This window comes from Bos grunniens, chromosome 13 (assembly GCF_055505025.1).
Source record: "Bos grunniens cultivar Pamir isolate PY7600 chromosome 13, Bosgru_T2T1.0, whole genome shotgun sequence".
Taxonomy (NCBI): Eukaryota; Metazoa; Chordata; class Mammalia; order Artiodactyla; family Bovidae; genus Bos; species Bos grunniens.
In genome coordinates, this window is record NC_141177.1 from 29,019,575 (window position 1) to 29,038,523 (window position 18,949).

Genomic DNA, 18,949 nt, shown 5'->3' on the forward strand with positions numbered 1-18,949 from the left:
TGCTGGATTCCATCTTGGTCTCGGAGGAGCCTCTTTAAAATTATTTCTATTTATAGTCCCAGGGGGATCTCGACACAGATCTCACCTCATGGGGTTTTTGAACCAAAGGGTTCATCTGCGTGTAGGGCCAGTATCTGACACAGAGCTAAGAAACCACGAAGCGTGTGATGAGTTGTCTGCAGCTCTGAAACCCAAGGGCTGAACTGGACCAGGGTCATCACCCTCTGTGACCTCAACAAATCCAGAGCCCCTCCACCAAAGAGCAGCACACATGCAGATTCATAGCTGAGTCCACATCTCTGCTGGCCCCCCACTGCTGCCCACTCCAGCAGCTCAACAGTAAGGAAGCAAAGCACCCATGTTTCTGACCGACTCAGCTGCACACACATCACAAAGCTTCCACCGCCATGCTCCCCAAACACCCTCACAGGGCGGCCAGCTGTCAGCTGGATTTGAAACATTCACCTGGAAACATCTCACAAACTGAGACATTTCAAGTACTAACAAACCCCTCCTTTCTCGGGCACAGCGACCAGGCTGCAGGCAGGTACCTTGGACACTGAGGATTTGAGCTTGCCGATGTAATCCCAAACGGTCTTTGGAGCAATCCTCCCGCCAATGTGAATCGTGTCGGGCAGGTCCTAAACGGAACAGACTCTGAGTAAGTGGCCAGTAAAACCCTGGTGGTCACAGAGAGACCCCAGACACCAGATTCACAAGAAAACCACAACTATTCCAAACAAAGTAGCGATTACACAGTCAAACGCTGCTCAGTTAACTAACATCCAGGATCATGAATGACCAACCCCAAGGATGGTACAAGGACAACCGTCTACTAACTAGGGTGACAGCAAAGCATTTTAACGTTCTCTTTTAAGAACAAACAGCAACAATCAGGTGTGATTCAGAAGTGCCTGAGCACTCTTGGCTGAGTCTAAAATGCTAGTGCTGTTTCATTAATTTTGAAAAACAATGGTGCTGTGTGTGTGCCCCTGCACACATGCGGCTGGGCACACATACACCCACCCGGGTCCTGTACAAGCTCCAGTGGAGCAGAGGGAGGAGGAAGAGGAACTTCAGCTTTTTCAGGGAAGATGAAGGGTCTGGATTCCCACCACTGTGTGAACTGCATAATCTCAGACTCAGCCCAGTACAAACAGCCCCTATTTTGCCTCTAGAGGAGCTTGTGCATCCAGACACTCAAGAGGAAGACGGTCACACTTCTGACTCCAGTGCATGATCAGAGTGCCTTGGAAAACAGGTATGCTCACGCCTGTGCACACACACGCATGCACGCACACACACACACACACATACACACTTCTCTCTTGGTTCACATCTGACTCCAGTGCGGGATCAGAGTTCCTTGAAAAACAGGTGTGTACATGCGTGTGTGCGCACACACACACTCTCACACTTCTCTCTCTCTCGGTTCTAACCTCACTGAGATAATCAAAACATCCAGAGACAGGATACGCCTTAGTGACAAACTTGGCTACACTTTGCATGTTAATAAATCCTTTCCAAATGGTGCTGAGTCGAGACAAGAAGAGGGTTGTATCTCCTTCAGGAGGGGACCGGGACTCTGAGATGCTGCAAAACAAAACCACAGAAAGTAAGTGAACCTTCTCTCTCTGCCCAAAGAATTGCCAGTATTTACTTAAATTGTGTGAGAGTCATGTCTGACTCTTTGCAACCTCTTTGCAATCCACAGAGGATTACCTGTCAGGCTCCTCTGTCCATGGGATTTTCCAGGTAAGAATACTGGAGTGGGTTGCCATTTCCTTCTCCAGGGGATCTACCCCACCCAGGTATCGAACCCAAGTCTCCTGCATTGCAGCAGACTCTTTACTGTCTGAGCCACCAGGGAAGCCAGACTCTTACCATCTGAGACACCAAATATATTTTGTCAAAGAAATATATACTGTATAGGCAACAAAAGCAGATGGCTCTAAATTTAGTTTTTAAGATCTATATCTCTAAGAGGATAACCAGTCACCCTAAAACCGAAGCTTTAAAAAATGCCTTTTTATGAAACAGAAAACTGAAGAGAGCTGCATTTCTGGGTGGATTTCAGAGCTGAATGACTGAATCACTCATCACTGCTCTCCCTGTTCACTGGAAAGGAAGGACGCAGAGGCTGCACCTGATGCTTGGGGACGGCGGCACGGACAGGAGGTATCTGGGCTCGGGGGACGCGGACGGCTTGGCCAGGATGGACTTGGGCACCGTCACGGAGGGTGGCACTGGCTTTGGTACATCTTGTCGGGGCTCTGCTGGGGTGGTGCCCTCCAGGTGGGTTGCTGCAGAAGCTGTGGCCGTGCTCGGCCCGCCCAGTGCAGTCCTGGGGTCCCGGCCGGACATCGTGACCATGGTGAGCACACTGCCACCACCAGGGGTGGGGCAGGGCAGACCTTCCAGGGCTGGGGGCTCAGGCTGGTTGTCCTCCAGAGGCACTGGGAGGTACTTCCCCTCCAAGTGAGTGTGAGCTGCACTTTCCAGGTCTGGCTCTGAGGCATTTTCAGGCGGGGTTTCGGGTGCCGTGTCATCTGCCTCGCTGAGAACTGGCTCAGGTGGGGGGCTGTCGCGCTTGGACTTGGACTCCTCCTTCTTGACAGAAGCTGATAACTTCTGTTTTTTCGGAGCTGGTTCATCTTCCGAGGATGGAACCTGACCTGGAGAACAAGAGGAAGGCCTGCGTGAGAAATCCCACATGGTGGAGGACGAAGCCTGCCCGTGAGCAGATGGACGACCCCAGCTTTAAGAAGTGGCACTCTGAAGGCAGGGCGTACTCCAGCTCCTGACTATCTGACTTGGCTTGAGCCCAAGGTCAGGAAGAGGCCTCCAGTGTCCCCAGGCCTGCTCACCAGTGCAGATCTTGCAGTTCAGGTCAAAGAGGTGCGCCCGGTGCTGGCTGGTCGTGTCCTGCAGCATGCTGCTGAAGACACCCGGCAGCGGCGCTGCACTCCGCTCAGGGGCCGCCCGCACCGACTCTTGCTGTTCCTAACACACATCAAGTGGCAGAGGGGTCACTTCTTTTCCAACCCATCCCCAAATGAACAGCACCATGAGAAAGCACCCCACATGACTAAGGATCACTGAAGAAAGAGAACAGGACCACTGGACACAAGAACTTGAGGAGCAGTAGAACTCCACACACTTGCTTAAGGTCAGTGTCCTCCCAATAACTCAAACACCCAGCGATATCTGGAAGCCCCAAAGGTGCAGGTGCTCACGTCAGAGTCTGACACTGGTGGAGAGTCTTCCATGTCGGGAACAGCTTCCTGTTTAATGGCAGGCTTCTTAGTCTCATTGTGCAATTTCGTTCTGGACTCCATCACCTAAAATGAGAAAGACATAAAGCCTTAGCCCTTCTTCCCCAAGAGGACTCACCTGCACCAAAAGGCTATTAGTTCACTTCTGGGCCTCCAGCCACCGCTTCTGCCAGTACTCACAGGCTTTGTCGTTCGCTCTCTCCACACAGAGAGCTCTTTGGAGACCAGTTCTTCTGGTTTCATTCTCACCAGTTTTGCCAATGAGATTTCTTCACGCAGAACTCGATGGAAAAGTCCCTATAAACAAACAGGTCTCATTCATGCCTTCAAAACCTCTGTAGGTCTGATTCTAAGAAGAAACGATGTGGAGACCACAGCAAGGTTAAGTTCCTTCCCCGAGGCCAGTTGAGGGCCCAGACAACAGGGGCCCCGAGGTGGGCAGCCGATTTGATGGCCTGCTGCACCAACCCTGCTAGAGATCACCTCACAGAAAACAGTCGACTGAAGAAGGTACGGAGTTAAGAGGTAGCGCAGGCAGGCAGGAGCCTGGCCAGGCAAGTGCCCGGCCCCATGAGGACAGTGCACAGCACTCACGCACAGCCACTGCGGGGACCGAGTGTCCTGACCACAGGCCTGGGGCAGCACCTGGCCAGGGCTGTCCCACTCCTAAGGGTCTGGCACACACCTGGTTTTTGGGGTCCTTGAGGTTGAACATGAGGCTGCGGTACTTGCTCTTGTACCGATTGTCCGTGACTCGGAACAAGTTAAACATCTCCTTCTCGATGAGCAGTGCGATTTTCCCTACTTCATTTTCTGTCATAATTAAGTCATCACTGTCATTGACCCTAGAAGGAATGAAAAAAGCCCCACATCAACTGCTGCACTCACAAGTGACTTTATTTTCTGGGCTGTGCCATGTGCCATGTGGGATCTTAGTTCACCGATCGGGGATTGAACCCAAACTCCTCTGAGGAAGCGAGGAGTCTTAACCACTGGACCACCAGGGAAGTCCCACGTGTGACTTTTTCCTTTGAACAGTGGGGCTACCATGAAACTGCCACTTTTTATGGGGAAAGCCATCCGTTTTAACAGATAAGAAATAGTGAAACCGCACCTTTTCCACAAGATCTCCTTCAAGGAGCGTCTTATGTTCTGCCGAATTTGTGAATTTGGCTGGGATGAGGCTGGGCTCACGGGGCCCAGGCGTCCTGGCGCTGGAGAGGCCAGGGGAACGGAGGTGCTCCCAGGCTTCCTGACAGCTCCCACAGAAGCAGCAGAGCTGGGGAACTTTCTGGAAGCAGACGTGGCAGCAGCAGTCACCAGCCCTGCCTGCTTGGCAGGGGGAGCGCTGCCTGAGGGGGAGGTGGTGGACGAGAGCCATGGCCTCTTAGGGATGGTGCCCTTGAAGCCTGAGGGCGACTTTCTGACAGTGGGCTTGGCCACCGCTGTGTTTGCAAAAGAAGGGGATTTCTTTGGAAGGAGATTTCTGCCCGGAGGTTGTCTGCCGGCCCCCGAGGAGCCTGGAGGAGCCAACTTCTTCGCCACCACCACAGCCGTCTTGTCCTCCATGCGTCTGTCCTCCTTCACGGCTGCAAAGGAGAGAGACCCGCTTAGTGAGGTGGGGGCGTGGGGGGCCCACACAGCATGTGCACCAGAAACCAGCAGAGCTAACCAGGCATTACTCTGTGAGACGGACTTAAAGAGAACTTTTAAAGTAACTGTTGAATTCACAAACGGAGTGTAAAAAGGACTACCAGCAACAATTCTGATAGCGACTATATACTTTGAGGACAAACGCTTTATTATTAATTAAAAAACCAATAATCCAGTAAGCTGTTAAAGGCTAAATTTAAACCGCTAACATAACTTGAAAATTGAAGGGCAAATTTCACTTTATCAAGAAAAGGTATAATTTCAAAGACCACTCTCATGGAGAACTCCAGTGCAATTTTTGGTAAACATGAACTTAGAAAACCTTTCCAGAATGCAGCAGACACACTCTTTAAATGCATATTCACTGCCCACCACCGCCTCCCCAACACCACAAGGCTCTGAAAGTACTAGCAAGAGTCCATCCCAGGGGTAAGGGGCTCACAGGTGTTCACCATTCTTTCAGAAAGTCAATTGGACATGGTAAGATTAATGAGACACAGGATTCTGGGAGAAGACTGCAACATGGAGGAGGCCAGCTACTTTTATGCCAGGAGCTGGGTGGCAGGGCCACAACACATTCCCATTCACATGCCTCCAGCTGCAGCTTGTTACTGGCTAAGACAGTAGGTTCGAGCTTTTAACCCAGACAGGGATGCAGTCAAAAACTAAAACGGAAATCTTTATGCCAGTACTTCATGCTGACAGAGTATACCTAACCCTGTATCAGACCGAGAGAGCTGCACCTGCAGGTAAGCAAAGCAGGTCATTCTCAGAATCAGCCTGTCAAGATTAAAATCCAGACCTAAAACGAGCCGTCACTGACGGTTTTTTTTTTTTTTTACAAACAGTCTGGGTTCTACGGCCCACTCCCAGACAGCCCCGCTCCGGTCCACTTGCCCAGAATGGTTGGACCCAGATGGGCAGGATGGGGGAACAGGCGGGTCCAGGGTGCGAGCTGGGACAGCATGGGGACACCAGCTGGGGCAGGTGGTCATCTCACATGGGACCGATGGAGAGGCTGCCTGCCCAGGTGCAGACTTAAACACCCACGGCACGGTGAGCCCCCAGCACCTAAATGGGAGACTTCAAGATGTTCCAGCAACCTTCCCACTTTACCCAGAGATTAGAGCCACCAATCTGTCACCCCCTGGTGCTTCTTAAAACTGTCCTAGGGAGACCCAGGGAAAGTCCAGTGAGGAAAGTGAGACCCTATCTGCAGCTAAGGCTTGACCCCACAACAGCCCCAAGGCATTCACGGCCAATATCACACAGGGCCATCCTGGCACAGGGTCAGAGCGCTGCCCTCCAGAAGTGCCCTGCCTCCAACACTGGCAGTGCCAGGGCAGACAGGGTGCTAAAAGCCCAGGGACTGCAAGTTTTTTCCACTTCATAGTTTAAAGGAAATTACTTTTTAACCAAGTTTGAAACAGGGCTACTATGCACACCCAACACTTTTAATTAAGAGTCGGGTTAGAGGCAGTTCATTGTCATCAAGCAACAATCTTGACTTCCAGTCTCCCATTTCCATCTCACAAAGCCTGATCCATGCCCCTCATCCATGGTGTCCCAACCACTAGTCCCGTGTCTGCTGGCACCCCCACGTGATGCTGTCTAGGCTTTCCCAAGACCACCCACTTCCCGTGGAGGGCTCACTCATGCTCTACGTCCGCCCCGCTGGCCAATACCCACATCCCATCAGCAAATCAGTTCATACAGTAAAAACTGGGAACCTCACAGTAACTAAAATGAAAAATTACATTTCTGTACGTATTATTTCGTCAGCTCAAGTTCACGTCCCTAAGGGAGTTGCCACACCTCAGTACATGGAAACTTTTCTTCACCAGCTGACTTGGCTAAGAGGGTCTGCAGTACCTAATGTGCGGACTGCTAGAGTTTAGGTTAAATGAGATGGGTGGAGGCCCTCTTCTTGGGGGAAAAGAACAGAGTGCAGCAGGATGCAGTCCCAGATGTGACCACCAGCAGGGGATGAAGGAACCAGCCTGTCAGGATTAAAATCCAGACCTAAAACCAGCCCAGTCACTGTTTTACAACCTCCACTGAGATTATTTTTAACATTTTTAAACAACTGCAAAATGGTAGCCTAAAGTGCTTCCAGAATCCTCAGTGAGGCACCTGTGATGGGGTCTCAAATCCTGCCACGTGGCACCTACATTGTTTCAGGTGACAATTCCTGTTAACTTCACATCCTTCACTCCCTAAGACCCACGCTTGTGCTGTCTCACTGGTGCACTCTCACTCGGAAACACAAGCCAGAGGCTTATTTCTGGGCCATTCCCAGTCCAGGTGACTGAAGTGAGCGATCTGCTGTCCAGGAGCAGGAGCAGGTGCAGTAAGTGAACATCACCTGAGAACTAGGGGACAGCTTTCCTGAACCAGCCTTCTGCTTTCTTGGAAAACTAGTTGCTTCTGGCTTTTTAAAGTCACCTTTCATCCTGCCTTCCCTGCATCTCAGAGTATGTAAGTAGGTGTGACTAGTGTAAATTAAGAAACTGGCAAAAATATGGACACTAGTGGACCTTAACAGCTAGTTGTTTCTGTCCCCCTTGTCCGTCTGGCCCCATCATCACATGTGGGCTGGTTGCTGCCGAAATGGCAGGACACCACACAGCACTGGAGTGTGACAATGACACACTCATTTCTGTGTAGAGCTTAAATTGCACCGCTGACTCTTCACCCAAACTCCTGTTACCGTGTGTGCACCTTCACAGAAGGGAAGGAAAGCAGCACCCCCAGGGCATCGTGGCTCCAGAGACGGCAGACCCCCCCCAGTGCTGTCAGGAAGCAGGGAAGACTACCAGCCTGCAAGTTGGAAGAACACAGCCCCCTCCCCCAGGACTGTGTGCCTAGTCTGGGTCATCCTGGGGTCCTGCCTGTGGCAAAAAGTGGCCCGAGTTCCAGGCTAGGTGTTTTCTTGGGGAGCAGCTACAGGAGGAAAAGCTGCCCGGTGGCCTGGTCACTGCCCCAGATGACGTCGTTTCTGCTGGGTCCGGCCATTGGTTTGTACTGGAAATGAGTTGTTTGTGGTGAAGCCCGGTAGGAACCAGGCAGGCCGGTGCGTTCAGGGACCAGCAACATTCTAATTGGCTAATTTCCCAATCAGCATGAAACCGGAGGCCTTGTCACTCGGTGAGGCAGCTGTGGCGCTACAGCTTCGCTGGCCACTGGGTGGCACTGGTGGGCCTCGGTGGGGACGGGAGGACAGCGGCGTGGAGGGCCGCCCTCCACGGGCAGTCAGTGCTGTGCAGCTGCAGCAGGACGAGGCAGCAGCGACGGGCTGCCCACGCCCAGTCAAGGCTGTTGCAGGGTGGCTCCTCACAGGGCCCGGCGAGAAACCCTGAGGGACGGCCATGGCTTTATGCCTTTCATCCTGCCCAAACGAGGTGCCAATTTACCCTAAAAGCCCCTAGATACGAGGCTTAGAGTAACAATGAAAGCGGGGTACAGGGGAAGCACAGGCTGGGGGACACTTCTTACGAAGCACGGGCTGTAAATGTCAAAGGAATCAGAGCTTCTGGTGTGACCAGGCGCCAAGCAAGACTCACCGCATGGTGTGAGTAGAGGACCCCCTCCCTTTCCCCCCTTGCCCATTCCCACGTGGCTACAAACCTGCCCAGACAAGGCAGCTACTGCCCAAGGATCGGGTAAGGGAACCGACCAGCCAGGGCTCAGAGGCCACAGTAGCTCTGGGGGATGGACTCTGCACACCGTTATCAGCAGCTCTATTTTCAGCTCAGCCTGGCCATGTATGATGCTGCCTCTCAACTTTTTGACTCCTCCTGGTGTGAAAAACACCATTTTGCTTTTGTACCTTTGCTTAATTATTCTTCAGTGAATTTCTCCTGTAGTAGTAGTAATGCTTACATTGCGGGGAGGGGGGGGGCGGTGGTACAGAGAAAACTCGGGAGGCCTGAGCTCTGGCCCTGCGCTCTCACAGCAGGGGTCTGTATGTGGGTGCATAGCCTAACTGTTCTGCTTTGGGGCCAAAGCTTGTCCAGATGGACTTTTTTCTTACTGATATCCAGTATTTGAGTGACTTACACCTAGAGAGGTGCAGAGAACTATCCATAATAAATTCGCAAAAAACCGAGTACACGTTCAGAGGCAAACAACCCTTCCTGTTTTAATAGTTTCACATACAGCATTTTGAAAATAAAATACTGAATGATCCATAATGGGTTGGTAATGTATGAAAGAAACGGTCAAAGTCACCCCTTCAACAGGAATCACCAGGATGACATGGGACGGAGGCCATGGGAGGCAGTGTTCCCGTGTCCTGTCTGCATGGCTAGTGATGGGGGTGACCCCTGCCCCGAGACCCCACCAGGAGCAGAGCTGCTGCATATCCTGAGTTCTGACCCTGCCGCCAGGCACTCCTACCACTTTAATGAGGTTCAGTTTTCACTCGTCTGTGCCTAAATCATCTACAACTTTAAGAACCGTGATGGAGCCAGGGGCAGGTTGGACGCTTACTGCCCCCACCCTGCAGGCCTCTAGTCCCCAAGGGTGGTGCTCAGTGGAGCCTGTGGCCCAAGGCACCTGCTGACCCGGAGGGTTAAGCGGCAGTTACCTTGCTGTTTGTCCTGTTGATGCCTCCCGGTGCACGGCAACGCCCCAAGCTTCGTTTACATAAATTTAAAGTGGAAAACTTTATCGATCTTCTTAGGTTAACTTCTTTAACTTTCAGAAGAAAGACTATAACTATGTGCACAGTGATGTGCAACAAACATCGAGGGTGTTAACCGTTCAAACACACCCGAGCCCCATGAACCACAGGGGAGGGTGTACAGCTGCGTCTTCAGAGGCCTTGTGGACTCAATGCCACCTCAGGACTCTGCCTCAGGGCTTGTCTGCATGTGTCACAGGAGACACAGAGCCCCACAGGCCACACGCAGGCCACAGAAGAGCAGGCATGGTGAGCAAGACCGGTCCTGCTGGAAGCTTCTACCCCACGCCCCCGGTGAAACACCAGAACTATGGGGGGGCAGCCTGGGCACACCTGAGGGCCAGTCAGAGAAAACACCTGTGCATGCAAAACCTTTCCTGCACTGTTTCTGAACAGCTGGCTATTAAAAAATCAAACACTTGTGAGAAGTAAAATACTTAAAAATACCAGATAATGTCAATGACATCCAAAAACATTCCAGCTGTATGGGTAACAAAAAACAGCCATCTTGGTGAACTCTGTATGAGAACAGGTTCTGACTCCAAGTGGGGGGAGAGATGCAGATGTGCAAAGCTAGTTTGTCACCAAACACTTTTTTTTTTGCCACTATCCTGGAAGAGACGGATAAAAATGGCTCATGCAGCTGATAAAACATGTCTCTCCGAGGGGGCCATCGCTACTGACTGCTCTTCTCCTCTCACAGCCTGTGACAGGTGTCGCCCCTGTGAAACCACGTCCCTGGGTCCCGGAGCCCACGGAGCCGCAACTTGGGAGACTGGACATGTGGCTCACGGGGGCCACGCTTGTGTCCCAGTAGGCTGCTCAGCATCACTGGACCTGGCGCACAGGTTCTGCCAGGGGTTCCCATTTTAATTCTCAAAGCTAAAGGACACTGCAGGAATTTCATTTTTCATTCAAAATTTTGTTCAAATCCCGTGTTTGTTCAAATCACCTCGGGGCCATGGAGGGAGCCTAAAATATGGGGAAATGTTCTGAGTCTGTCAGAGTCCCACTTTCAAGTTCTAACAAACCAGGGACACTTCAGAAAAAACACTTCAGCCCTCTTTGTGCCTGGATAGTACTGAGAAGTGAAGAGGAGATGGAGAGGAAAAATGAATTGCAGAACTATGAAAACAGGAACATACATCATAATTTGGGGGAGAAATAAAACGGCAACTATTTCCCTAAGCTAAACTGTACAGAAACTCTGAAAAACAATATAAATAAATATCAGAGAGCAAGTATATGTTACTCCCATCACCCCAAGGATGTGAAGGGCTCTATGTCCACGGGGGCAGTAGGTCAGAGCCCTCATGCACAGCAAGGGCTGCCCCTCACCCGCAACCTCAGGCCAGGGCCAGCCTGGGAGAGGAGCGTCCAGAGCACCGCCGGGGCAGCACGCTGACCTCCCAACGTCTACCCAAGACTTGACCTGGACCCAGGGCCATGTGGACAACGCCCCCTCCTGATGACTGTCCTGGCATCACCTGCACCCAGAGAAAAGTCACACCTGAGGCTCGGGTGGCAGGTAAGGGTCCTGCTGAGTGTGTGTGCAGGGCCCTGGGGAAGGTCCGCAGCCCCCGCCCTGTCAGGTGGTGGTTTGGGGAAGAGGCAGAGGCATAGCTGCTACTCACCGAGGCGAAGTCGGGTGTTTACCAGCGCCCTTTAACGCTCCTCCCAATCATCTTTTGGGAAGATGACATTTCTGGGATAACAAAAAATCATCAGAAGCAACTAGCTCAACTAGCTCAAAAACTAGCCTTATGCAGGCTTGAAGTTGTGGCTATCCATCCACGTGGTTCTGAGCCGTAAATGTGCTGGGAAAGTCAGTGAGGAGCTGATGTGCAGAGAGAAAAGGCAGGGCAGAGGGAAGAGAAAACCCCGCCTGTGAGCAGTCACTGCCTCCTCGCGGGCCGATCTCCCCACCTCCCCACCCCTCCACCCCAGTCTTCCACCAAAAACCCAGAATAAAGAGTTGGGGGACAAGTGCCCACCCCTCCTGTCTGTCAACTTTCCTAACTTGTGGAGCACCCTACAGCTGACTCCTAGCTCAGAGCCTGGGGGATTCTGGTCGACAGAGAAGGAAATTGGAGAGTAATCAATCACCCAAGTTTGTGGCTACATCCCAGTCTTCCTTTTATTCTGCCACATGCCTACACCAACCAACCGAGAGCAGTTAGCACAGGATCCCAGAGGCTGTCCCCGCCCGCTCATGGCCGGGCGACGGTTACAGTTAGGTCCAATCATAAGCCCTGTAAAGCGCTGCTGTGTAGAGGTGTGCCTCTACTGTGTTGAGGTGCTATAACTTGATGGAAATTTGACACGCTGTTAGCACGAAGTTCTTAGTTCAAACAATCTGAGGTGTACTGAAACTCATTTTAATACAGCATCTGGTTAATATTTAACCACTCACTCCTAATATCCGAAAATAAATATATATATATATATATATAAATATACATACATACACGTAGTATCACTTTGCAGTTTACTTGCAACTTCATTTCTTAGGTCTTGGGTCATTTACATTCTCAAAAACGCATCTAGTTATGCAGTTTTCTAGCCACATTATAGCCAGGAGGTCCCCCTTTGGGGGACTAGCTTAAGATTGGGCTGAAGGGAGGCAGCACTCGCCTGTAATCTGGAAATTTAGGACCACTTAACCTTTTGGTGCTTTCAAAAAAGTTGCAAGAGTTTAAGAGCATAAATTAAACCTGAGCACAAAATAATCTCAATCACAGAATACAATGTGCCCTGGAGCAATTTAAGCGTCCAAAATTTAATTTTGGAGAACGAGGCTGAGAAACAAGAACAGAGGAGAGTCAAGCTGCACAGTCTCCTCTGGGACTGCATGAGTCTGTCTGACCCATCCAAGCCCATTCCCAGGAAGCGGGGGAGGAGGGCGGGGCGGGACTCCTGGTCTGGGTGCTGCTCAGCGCAGAGATGTCTTGCTCACTTACCTTCCAGCACAGGAAGTGGGCCAGGGCCTTCAGGACTGGCATGTGTATTTATGTCATGTGTAGTATGTGAATTGGACGTGAAAAAAATCCCAGTTTGGTCAAAAATAATTTAACTCCTAAAAATCATACTTCAGCTGAAAATCAGCTACATCACTACTGTGCAGTAAGAGATTCCCACAACATACAGAGAAGAGAGGGTCACGTGTGTAGGGAGCAGGCTGCATGGCACAGCCCCATGTGGAGAGCTCCCGGCGGTGGTGGCACCGTGGCAGACTCCGGCGGACCTTGGGGGTGGGCTGAGTGCCCCACCATCAGGTTCTGTTGAAGACACTACACATACTTACCAGAGCCTAATAATAAAGAAAGTGATTAAAGACATCAATGGTCAGAGGTGAACATTCAGCCATGAGCTGGTACAGCTTTTTGGAAACACTGACAGGAAGTCCCAACAGACTAAGGAAGGGTGCGCCAGGCTCAGGAGGCCTCCTGGCCTCGGGCAAGGGCTCCGATCTCTGCAGGTGCAGCACCACACATGGCTAGAACTCCTAGCTCTGAACAGGCCTGAGTGCACGGCCGTCCAGAAAGACCAGGAAGGGTCCAGAGCTCCCCCTGGGTGATACATACATTTATACAACAGTGGCGGCCAGGGGGCAGCAGTCTGTTCTGGCTTTACTGCATTGTAATTGTGGTCGCTGGCCCAGGACGGCGTGCTGCTCTCACAGACTGGCTCCTTAGTGAGGACCTCGTTCCTGGGAGGGGCCACTGCTGCCTTCTTCACCGCGTTTTCCTTCTTGTCTGAAGCCAGTCTCTTGTGCACAGAAGAGATTTTAATGCCTGCCTGGATAATCAGTAAAGCCCCAATCACTAGGGAGATCACCAAAGTTAGCCTGCGGTTGTTTTACTCAGCAGCGCAGGTCAGGACACACTCAGCTCCTGGGTCACCCCAGCCCATGAGCTGCATCGGCCACCGCCCTAACATCCTGCTGAGGGGCCAGGCTGACAGGACAATGAGGGGCTTTGGAGCGAAGCAGTGAAATGAAGCTCGAGCACAGCAGGCAGTGCCCCCGTTTGAAAATGCACCCAAGCAACACTGCCCAGACAGGGGCTGTGGACTTAACAGCATGTGGAGAGGACAGGCGTACCCCTGCACCCCCCCAAACACTCAATGTGGGCACCCTCAGGGCCCGCTTCCAAACCCCGCTGCCTAGACTCCCACAGGGACCACTCGCTCCCCGGAGGGCTGATCTGAGGGGTGAACTACTCCATGCAGCCACTGGCTTCCGTGTTTCTGTTAGTCCCTCAGCTAGAGGCAGGAGAAGAAAACATGAGAACACGTGCCTCTTCGTAATTCTGACCAGAACACTGGTGGGGAAGGCGGAGGGCAGCGTGCAGGCGTCTTGGCCCCTCTGGGCCTGTGTACCTTCCTCTCTTTCAATCAACCCACCAAGCCTGGCACCTCCAGGCAATTTTGGTTTCAACTACGCAAATGGCCGGTCTTGGTCAACTTACTTGAACGCTACATTTTTGAAGAACGATTTTTTCTGGCTTTGTCTTCAGCTTTTCTTTTGCTTTGGGTTTCTGCTCCTTCCCTGCACTCAGGAAGCGCATGGTGGCCGCAGCGTGCTTCAGGATGCAGTCGTTGCTGCAGTAGACCGAGTCAGGTTGTGCCACGCTTGAGCACCCAGGGCCGATGCACTTGGCAGCACCAGGCGCTTCCACGACCTGCAAGACCAGACACGGGTTCAATGTAGTCCCCCGCTGGGGCAGGCACCATGCTCTGTAAGGTCACTATTTATGGTACCGAGATTAACACCTTTAATCATGTATGAATGATTATGCATAAAAATGTATCTGTTTATTCAAAACACATAAACCCTCCCTCCCCTGAGTAAGGCATCACGTTTTCAACCACCTTTCACGCCCCGCACAGTGGGCAGAACTCTGAGAGGACTTCTGCTGCACACTTCTCAACACAGCGGGATTTCACACCAGAATTAGGTTCTGTCATTGACCGTATGGGCATGGATTTTGCCAATTTAATTAAGATACCAGGTAAGAGGCTTTTGAGTTAGTCCAAAGGTTTGACTTATCAGGTAAAAACCCTCAAAAGAGGAACTGAGCCTCCAGAAGAGTGAACACTCCATTGCTGGCTCTGATGGGAAGCTGCCCAGGCCTGGGCTCTGCAGTCAAGGACCTCAGGCAACAGCCAGAACACCCAATTACACACGGATCTCAGAAACAACAGGTCCAGTATAAGCATGCCACAGAAACTGCCAGGAACATACTTCATATGCATTTTACCCTAGCCGAGACTGATGAGACCCTAGCCCCACTGACACACAGAGAGCAGTCTTATAAGACCCAGAACCAAGGGCCTGGCTCAGCTAGGCCTGGGTTTCTGGGTTAATGGATGTGTATTGTCTAAGTCGCTAAGTTCTGGTCACCTGTTATCCAGCAGCAATCTGGAATATGACAAGGGCTGAACACAGCTGCTTGTGGCCATGATTACTAAAGCACATTTTACTGGTCAAGACTAATAATGTATGTGACATATACATGAAATGCACTTGAGCAAAATCTTTTTCCTCAAATAATGTACTTAACTGACTTTCCTCCATAGAATCCAAGTTTTACCCAGAAAAAACACTTAAGCTTATGTGCAGTCTTAAACACAGCAGGAAGATGATGCTTCCCGCTGATTTCCATTTCTGTTATGTTTTCCTTAATTACCAGTTATTCTCATATTTCCACTTAGTGCCTCTTCACACCCCCAGGACAGGGTCCAGGCCTCAAAGCTAACTCACTGCAAGGGGGTGATGGCAAGGGTGCTGACATGGCCACCACAGGACCCCACCACAGGACGCCTGCATCTACAACACCTACAAGAGATGGGCCATGGTGGTGGGGTGGGCCCCCAATTCAAGGAAGGCTTGGGGTGAAAACACACTGAGTGTGACACTCGTGAGCACCTGAGACAGTTCTCAAGATGCACGGAAACCACAACCCCTGGACAAGACATGTGTGAAAAGAGCTGGGAAAGGAGGAAAAAAGAGCTGCACAAACACCGGCGAGTGGGGAACACCATCACAGAGGGTGTATCAGGCACAGTCACCTTGTCACCCTGAGGAGCTGTGCCGCCACTCTGGGTGGCCTTGGCATCTTGCCTTGAGGTGGGGATGAGACTACTGGTTTTCTCAAGACAGGGCAGGTGATACAGGTGCACACGTGCTCCTGTGACTCGAAAGTAATTTTCTTAATACGTGCACTTGAACTTTAAGCTCAGGATGCTGGTCGTGAGAACACTAAAGAGTAATTTTTTAAAAAATTATGAAATACGTTAAATCAGTAATCACAGCACAGGAGACAGACACAGTTATTAACAACATCAAAAAACAGACCAGGCCATGCTGGCCCTGAGCAGGTGCATGGACCCAAGAGCCCACAGAGTCCAGCCCTATGCCAGTCACTGCAGGGAAAACCTAACTTATCTCAGAAGACAGACGCTTCCGACCTTGATGTTTCTGCCAAAGGCAGTTGAGGGCTTACAGTCACCTCTATTGTTGGCCTCAGGAAATAAGTACTTACAGGCTGGAATATCTTGAGTTTCTTCTTGCCACTTGGGTTTGCAGCTTTTTCAATTCTACCCTTAATTCCCTGGTCTTCACTTGACTTCTGCTCCACGGTTCCTATACTGGTGAAGTCCGTGCTGTCGGCACCCAGGGGTCCTGACCTCGTGTCCTGCATGTCTGTGGCTTCTGAGCTGGCCTCATCCTGCACCTGCAGGATCGTGCAGTTGGGGCAGATGTAGTCTTCCCCATTCCTCTCCAAGAGGCGCCCTCGAGCCTCAGAAATGCCCACACAGTCACCATGAAACCATTCTTCACATCGGTCACAGCAAATCATAAACCTGAAATAAAACAACGGTCAATGTGTTAGTCACTCAGTTGTGTCCAACTCTTCACGACCCCGTGGACTGTAGTCTGCCAAGCTCCTCTGTCCATGGGATTGCCTAGGCAAGGATACTGGAGTGGGTTGCCATTCTCTCCTCCAGGGGATCTTCCCAACCCAGGGATTGAACCCAGGTTTCCCACATTGCAGGCAAATTCTTTACTGCCTGAGCCACCAGGGAAGCCAATGGTATCAGGAATGAAAAGGGAGAGACAATCTCAATTTTAAAAATATCAATAAGTCAAACTCACTGTTTTTAAAAAAAATTACAGAAACATGGAGCATAAAGAATGTCAGTGTGCCCTTCTCTCAGTTCTATTACCACTGTACATTACGAAATTACATCATCCTTTTCTTCGAGGGCATCCTGCCCTGGACTGCAAATGCCTGTCCAGAGAATGGCAGCCACTCCTTTACCCCTGCAACTACCCAATGTCCACACTGTGCCCCAGTCACAGCCAGTCTGAGCAGCGTCCTGAGGGCTCTCTTGGGCAGCAGACCCACTCTGGTGCAAGCCATCGCACCCATTCACTGCCATGCTGTGACCAGGCAGCCAACACCCCACACCAGCCACCACCTGACAAGGGCATGGTTCTGGGTAGTGCCCACACACTCCACTGGTTTCTTTCTGACAATGACTTGCTCATCTTTCCCGACAAACAAGTCACTCATTCAGGCCAGCTTAAGACTCTCTTAAGAGAACAGTGAAGTCTCCGGCAGTTTCCCTGGCTCTGCCCCCAACCATCCCCCACGACCCACCTGTTGTTGTGAGGCTGGCGGCACAGGCAGTACAGGGCGCTGGGGTCGTACACCTCACACTCCGGCTTGTGCCGGATCGAGTCTGCGGCTTCCTCGGCTCTCCCTCCTGGGGCCACTCTCCCATCCTGCCGGCCCTCTCTGTCCTCTTTCACTGCCTGGGCCGCAGCCCCCAGGTCGCCCTCAGGCTCCCGTGAGGCAGGCAGTGAGCCCTCCATCACATCCCCTGCCTGGACGTCCACGGTCTCAGCCGGGTCCTCCTCCCGCCGCTTCCTCCGCAGGCGGTTCTGGATGCCCCTCGTGGGCCGGTCCGCGGGCTCCTGCTCACGCTTCTTCCGCAGGCGGTTCTGGAGTTCCTTCAACGTCAGTCCGTCGCTGTCGCTGTCGGACGTGTCGTCCTCGTCCTCGCCCTCTCTGGCCTTTGCCGAGGAGGCCAGCCGCTGCTTAGCACCCGTGGAGCTGGACCTGGGCCCACTCTTCCCGTCTGAGGCGCTCTCCACACTGCCCTCAGAGGCAGTCTCCGCGTCTGTCGCTGGACAGGACGCTGGCTCCCCAGAGTCCTCCAGGGACACGGGGGCACTCCGACGGCCACGGCGCCGCACAGTGGTCAGAAACTCCTCCACCCGCTCAGTGCGCTTTGGCTGCCGCCCACTGCGCCGCAGGGATGGGCTCTGCTGCTGCCGGGGCGACGGCTCCAGGGTGTCCACCTCCGCATCCCCGGCACCCTCGCGCTTAGCAATGGTGGTCCTCCGGAAGCCCCAAGTCTTCCGGAACTCCTTGCTGGTGGGCTTGATGGCTTTGGGCGCCTCCTCACCACTCGGGTCACCCTTGTCATCCATACCTGACAAGGAAACACAACCAGGCCATGTCAGGCATCAGCCAGGGCTGCAGTCCGGGCCTGACACCCATCAGCTACGAGCAAGCACAGGGGGCACTCCCTCACACATGGGAGAACCCGACCTAAAGAAAGCAAAAATGCTTCTACAGTGCAGGAGGATTCAGTGACGAACCCCATGCTCAGGAGGAGAACCCAGCGAGCAAACTACATCTATGAACATGTCTCCTGACTGCTGAGGATAAGCATGTATACCAGAAGTCACGGAGAATGAGGAATTGGGCAGTGGTGCTGCCAGGACGGGGCAGGATAGGGCAGCAGGGGCTCTCTGGCTCCCCACAGGGAGACATGGGCCCACCTCCCACCTGGCTGGCTCCAGGCCCAGAACTCTGGAGCCCCAGAGTGTAAGATGTCCACCATCCAGCAGGGGAAGGGTGGAGATGGGCTCGTTTGCACCCTGAACACCCAGCCCCACTGAACCCACCCAGATCCTAAAGCCGAGACTGTGTCGACACAACAGGGGTCACCCAGCTCTGCTCTCAGGTCTGCAGCAGGGACACTCAGCCAGATGGCACCTCGTGCATCTATTTCTTCTCTCTTCTAAGAGATTATTAAAGGCTCCAGTTTGTGAAAACTTTGTTCTTATTTCAAATGAAAAAAGCCTGAAAAAATACAGTATATACCTTAAGAATTTTTTCCCCAAGCTGTACAGGCTTCAATTACATTTAAATGCTAATGACAACTCAGATTTTATGCCACGTTCCATCCCAGGGGGAGGACTCGTACAGAATGAAAACCTTCAAACAGAAAACACACAAAATTCAAAGTCACACACCAC

The 18,949-nt window shown here is 52.0% G+C and overlaps 1 protein-coding gene across 18 annotated transcripts in view; it reads right to left on the reverse strand.

The window, feature by feature from the left end:
• Window positions 1–18,949, reverse strand: part of DIDO1 (death inducer-obliterator 1) — a 51,023-nt gene that overhangs the window by 11,418 nt on the left and 20,656 nt on the right. For 11 of the 18 annotated variants that reach the window (XM_086331036.1, XM_086331039.1, XM_086331034.1 and 8 more), the window contains 13 exons: window positions 18,795–18,908; window positions 17,280–18,117; window positions 16,158–16,479; window positions 14,082–14,294; window positions 13,197–13,410; window positions 4,390–4,864; window positions 3,961–4,120; window positions 3,456–3,572; window positions 3,237–3,341; window positions 2,868–3,003; window positions 2,147–2,675; window positions 1,440–1,593; window positions 552–641 (listed from right to left, as the gene is read on the reverse strand). In XM_086331036.1, coding sequence (XP_086187162.1) covers window positions 552–641; window positions 1,440–1,593; window positions 2,147–2,675; window positions 2,868–3,003; window positions 3,237–3,341; window positions 3,456–3,572; window positions 3,961–4,120; window positions 4,390–4,864; window positions 13,197–13,410; window positions 14,082–14,294; window positions 16,158–16,479; window positions 17,280–18,115 — 3,351 coding nt within the window. In that variant the 5' untranslated portion in view covers window positions 18,116–18,117; window positions 18,795–18,908. Of the gene's footprint in view, window positions 1–551; window positions 642–1,439; window positions 1,594–2,146; window positions 2,676–2,867; window positions 3,004–3,236; window positions 3,342–3,455; window positions 3,573–3,960; window positions 4,121–4,389; window positions 4,865–13,196; window positions 13,411–14,081; window positions 14,295–16,157; window positions 16,480–17,279; window positions 18,118–18,595; window positions 18,774–18,794; window positions 18,909–18,949 lie in introns of all 18 variants that reach the window. The other 7 variants (XM_086331028.1, XM_086331029.1, XM_086331030.1 and 4 more) reach the window with 2 other exon arrangements.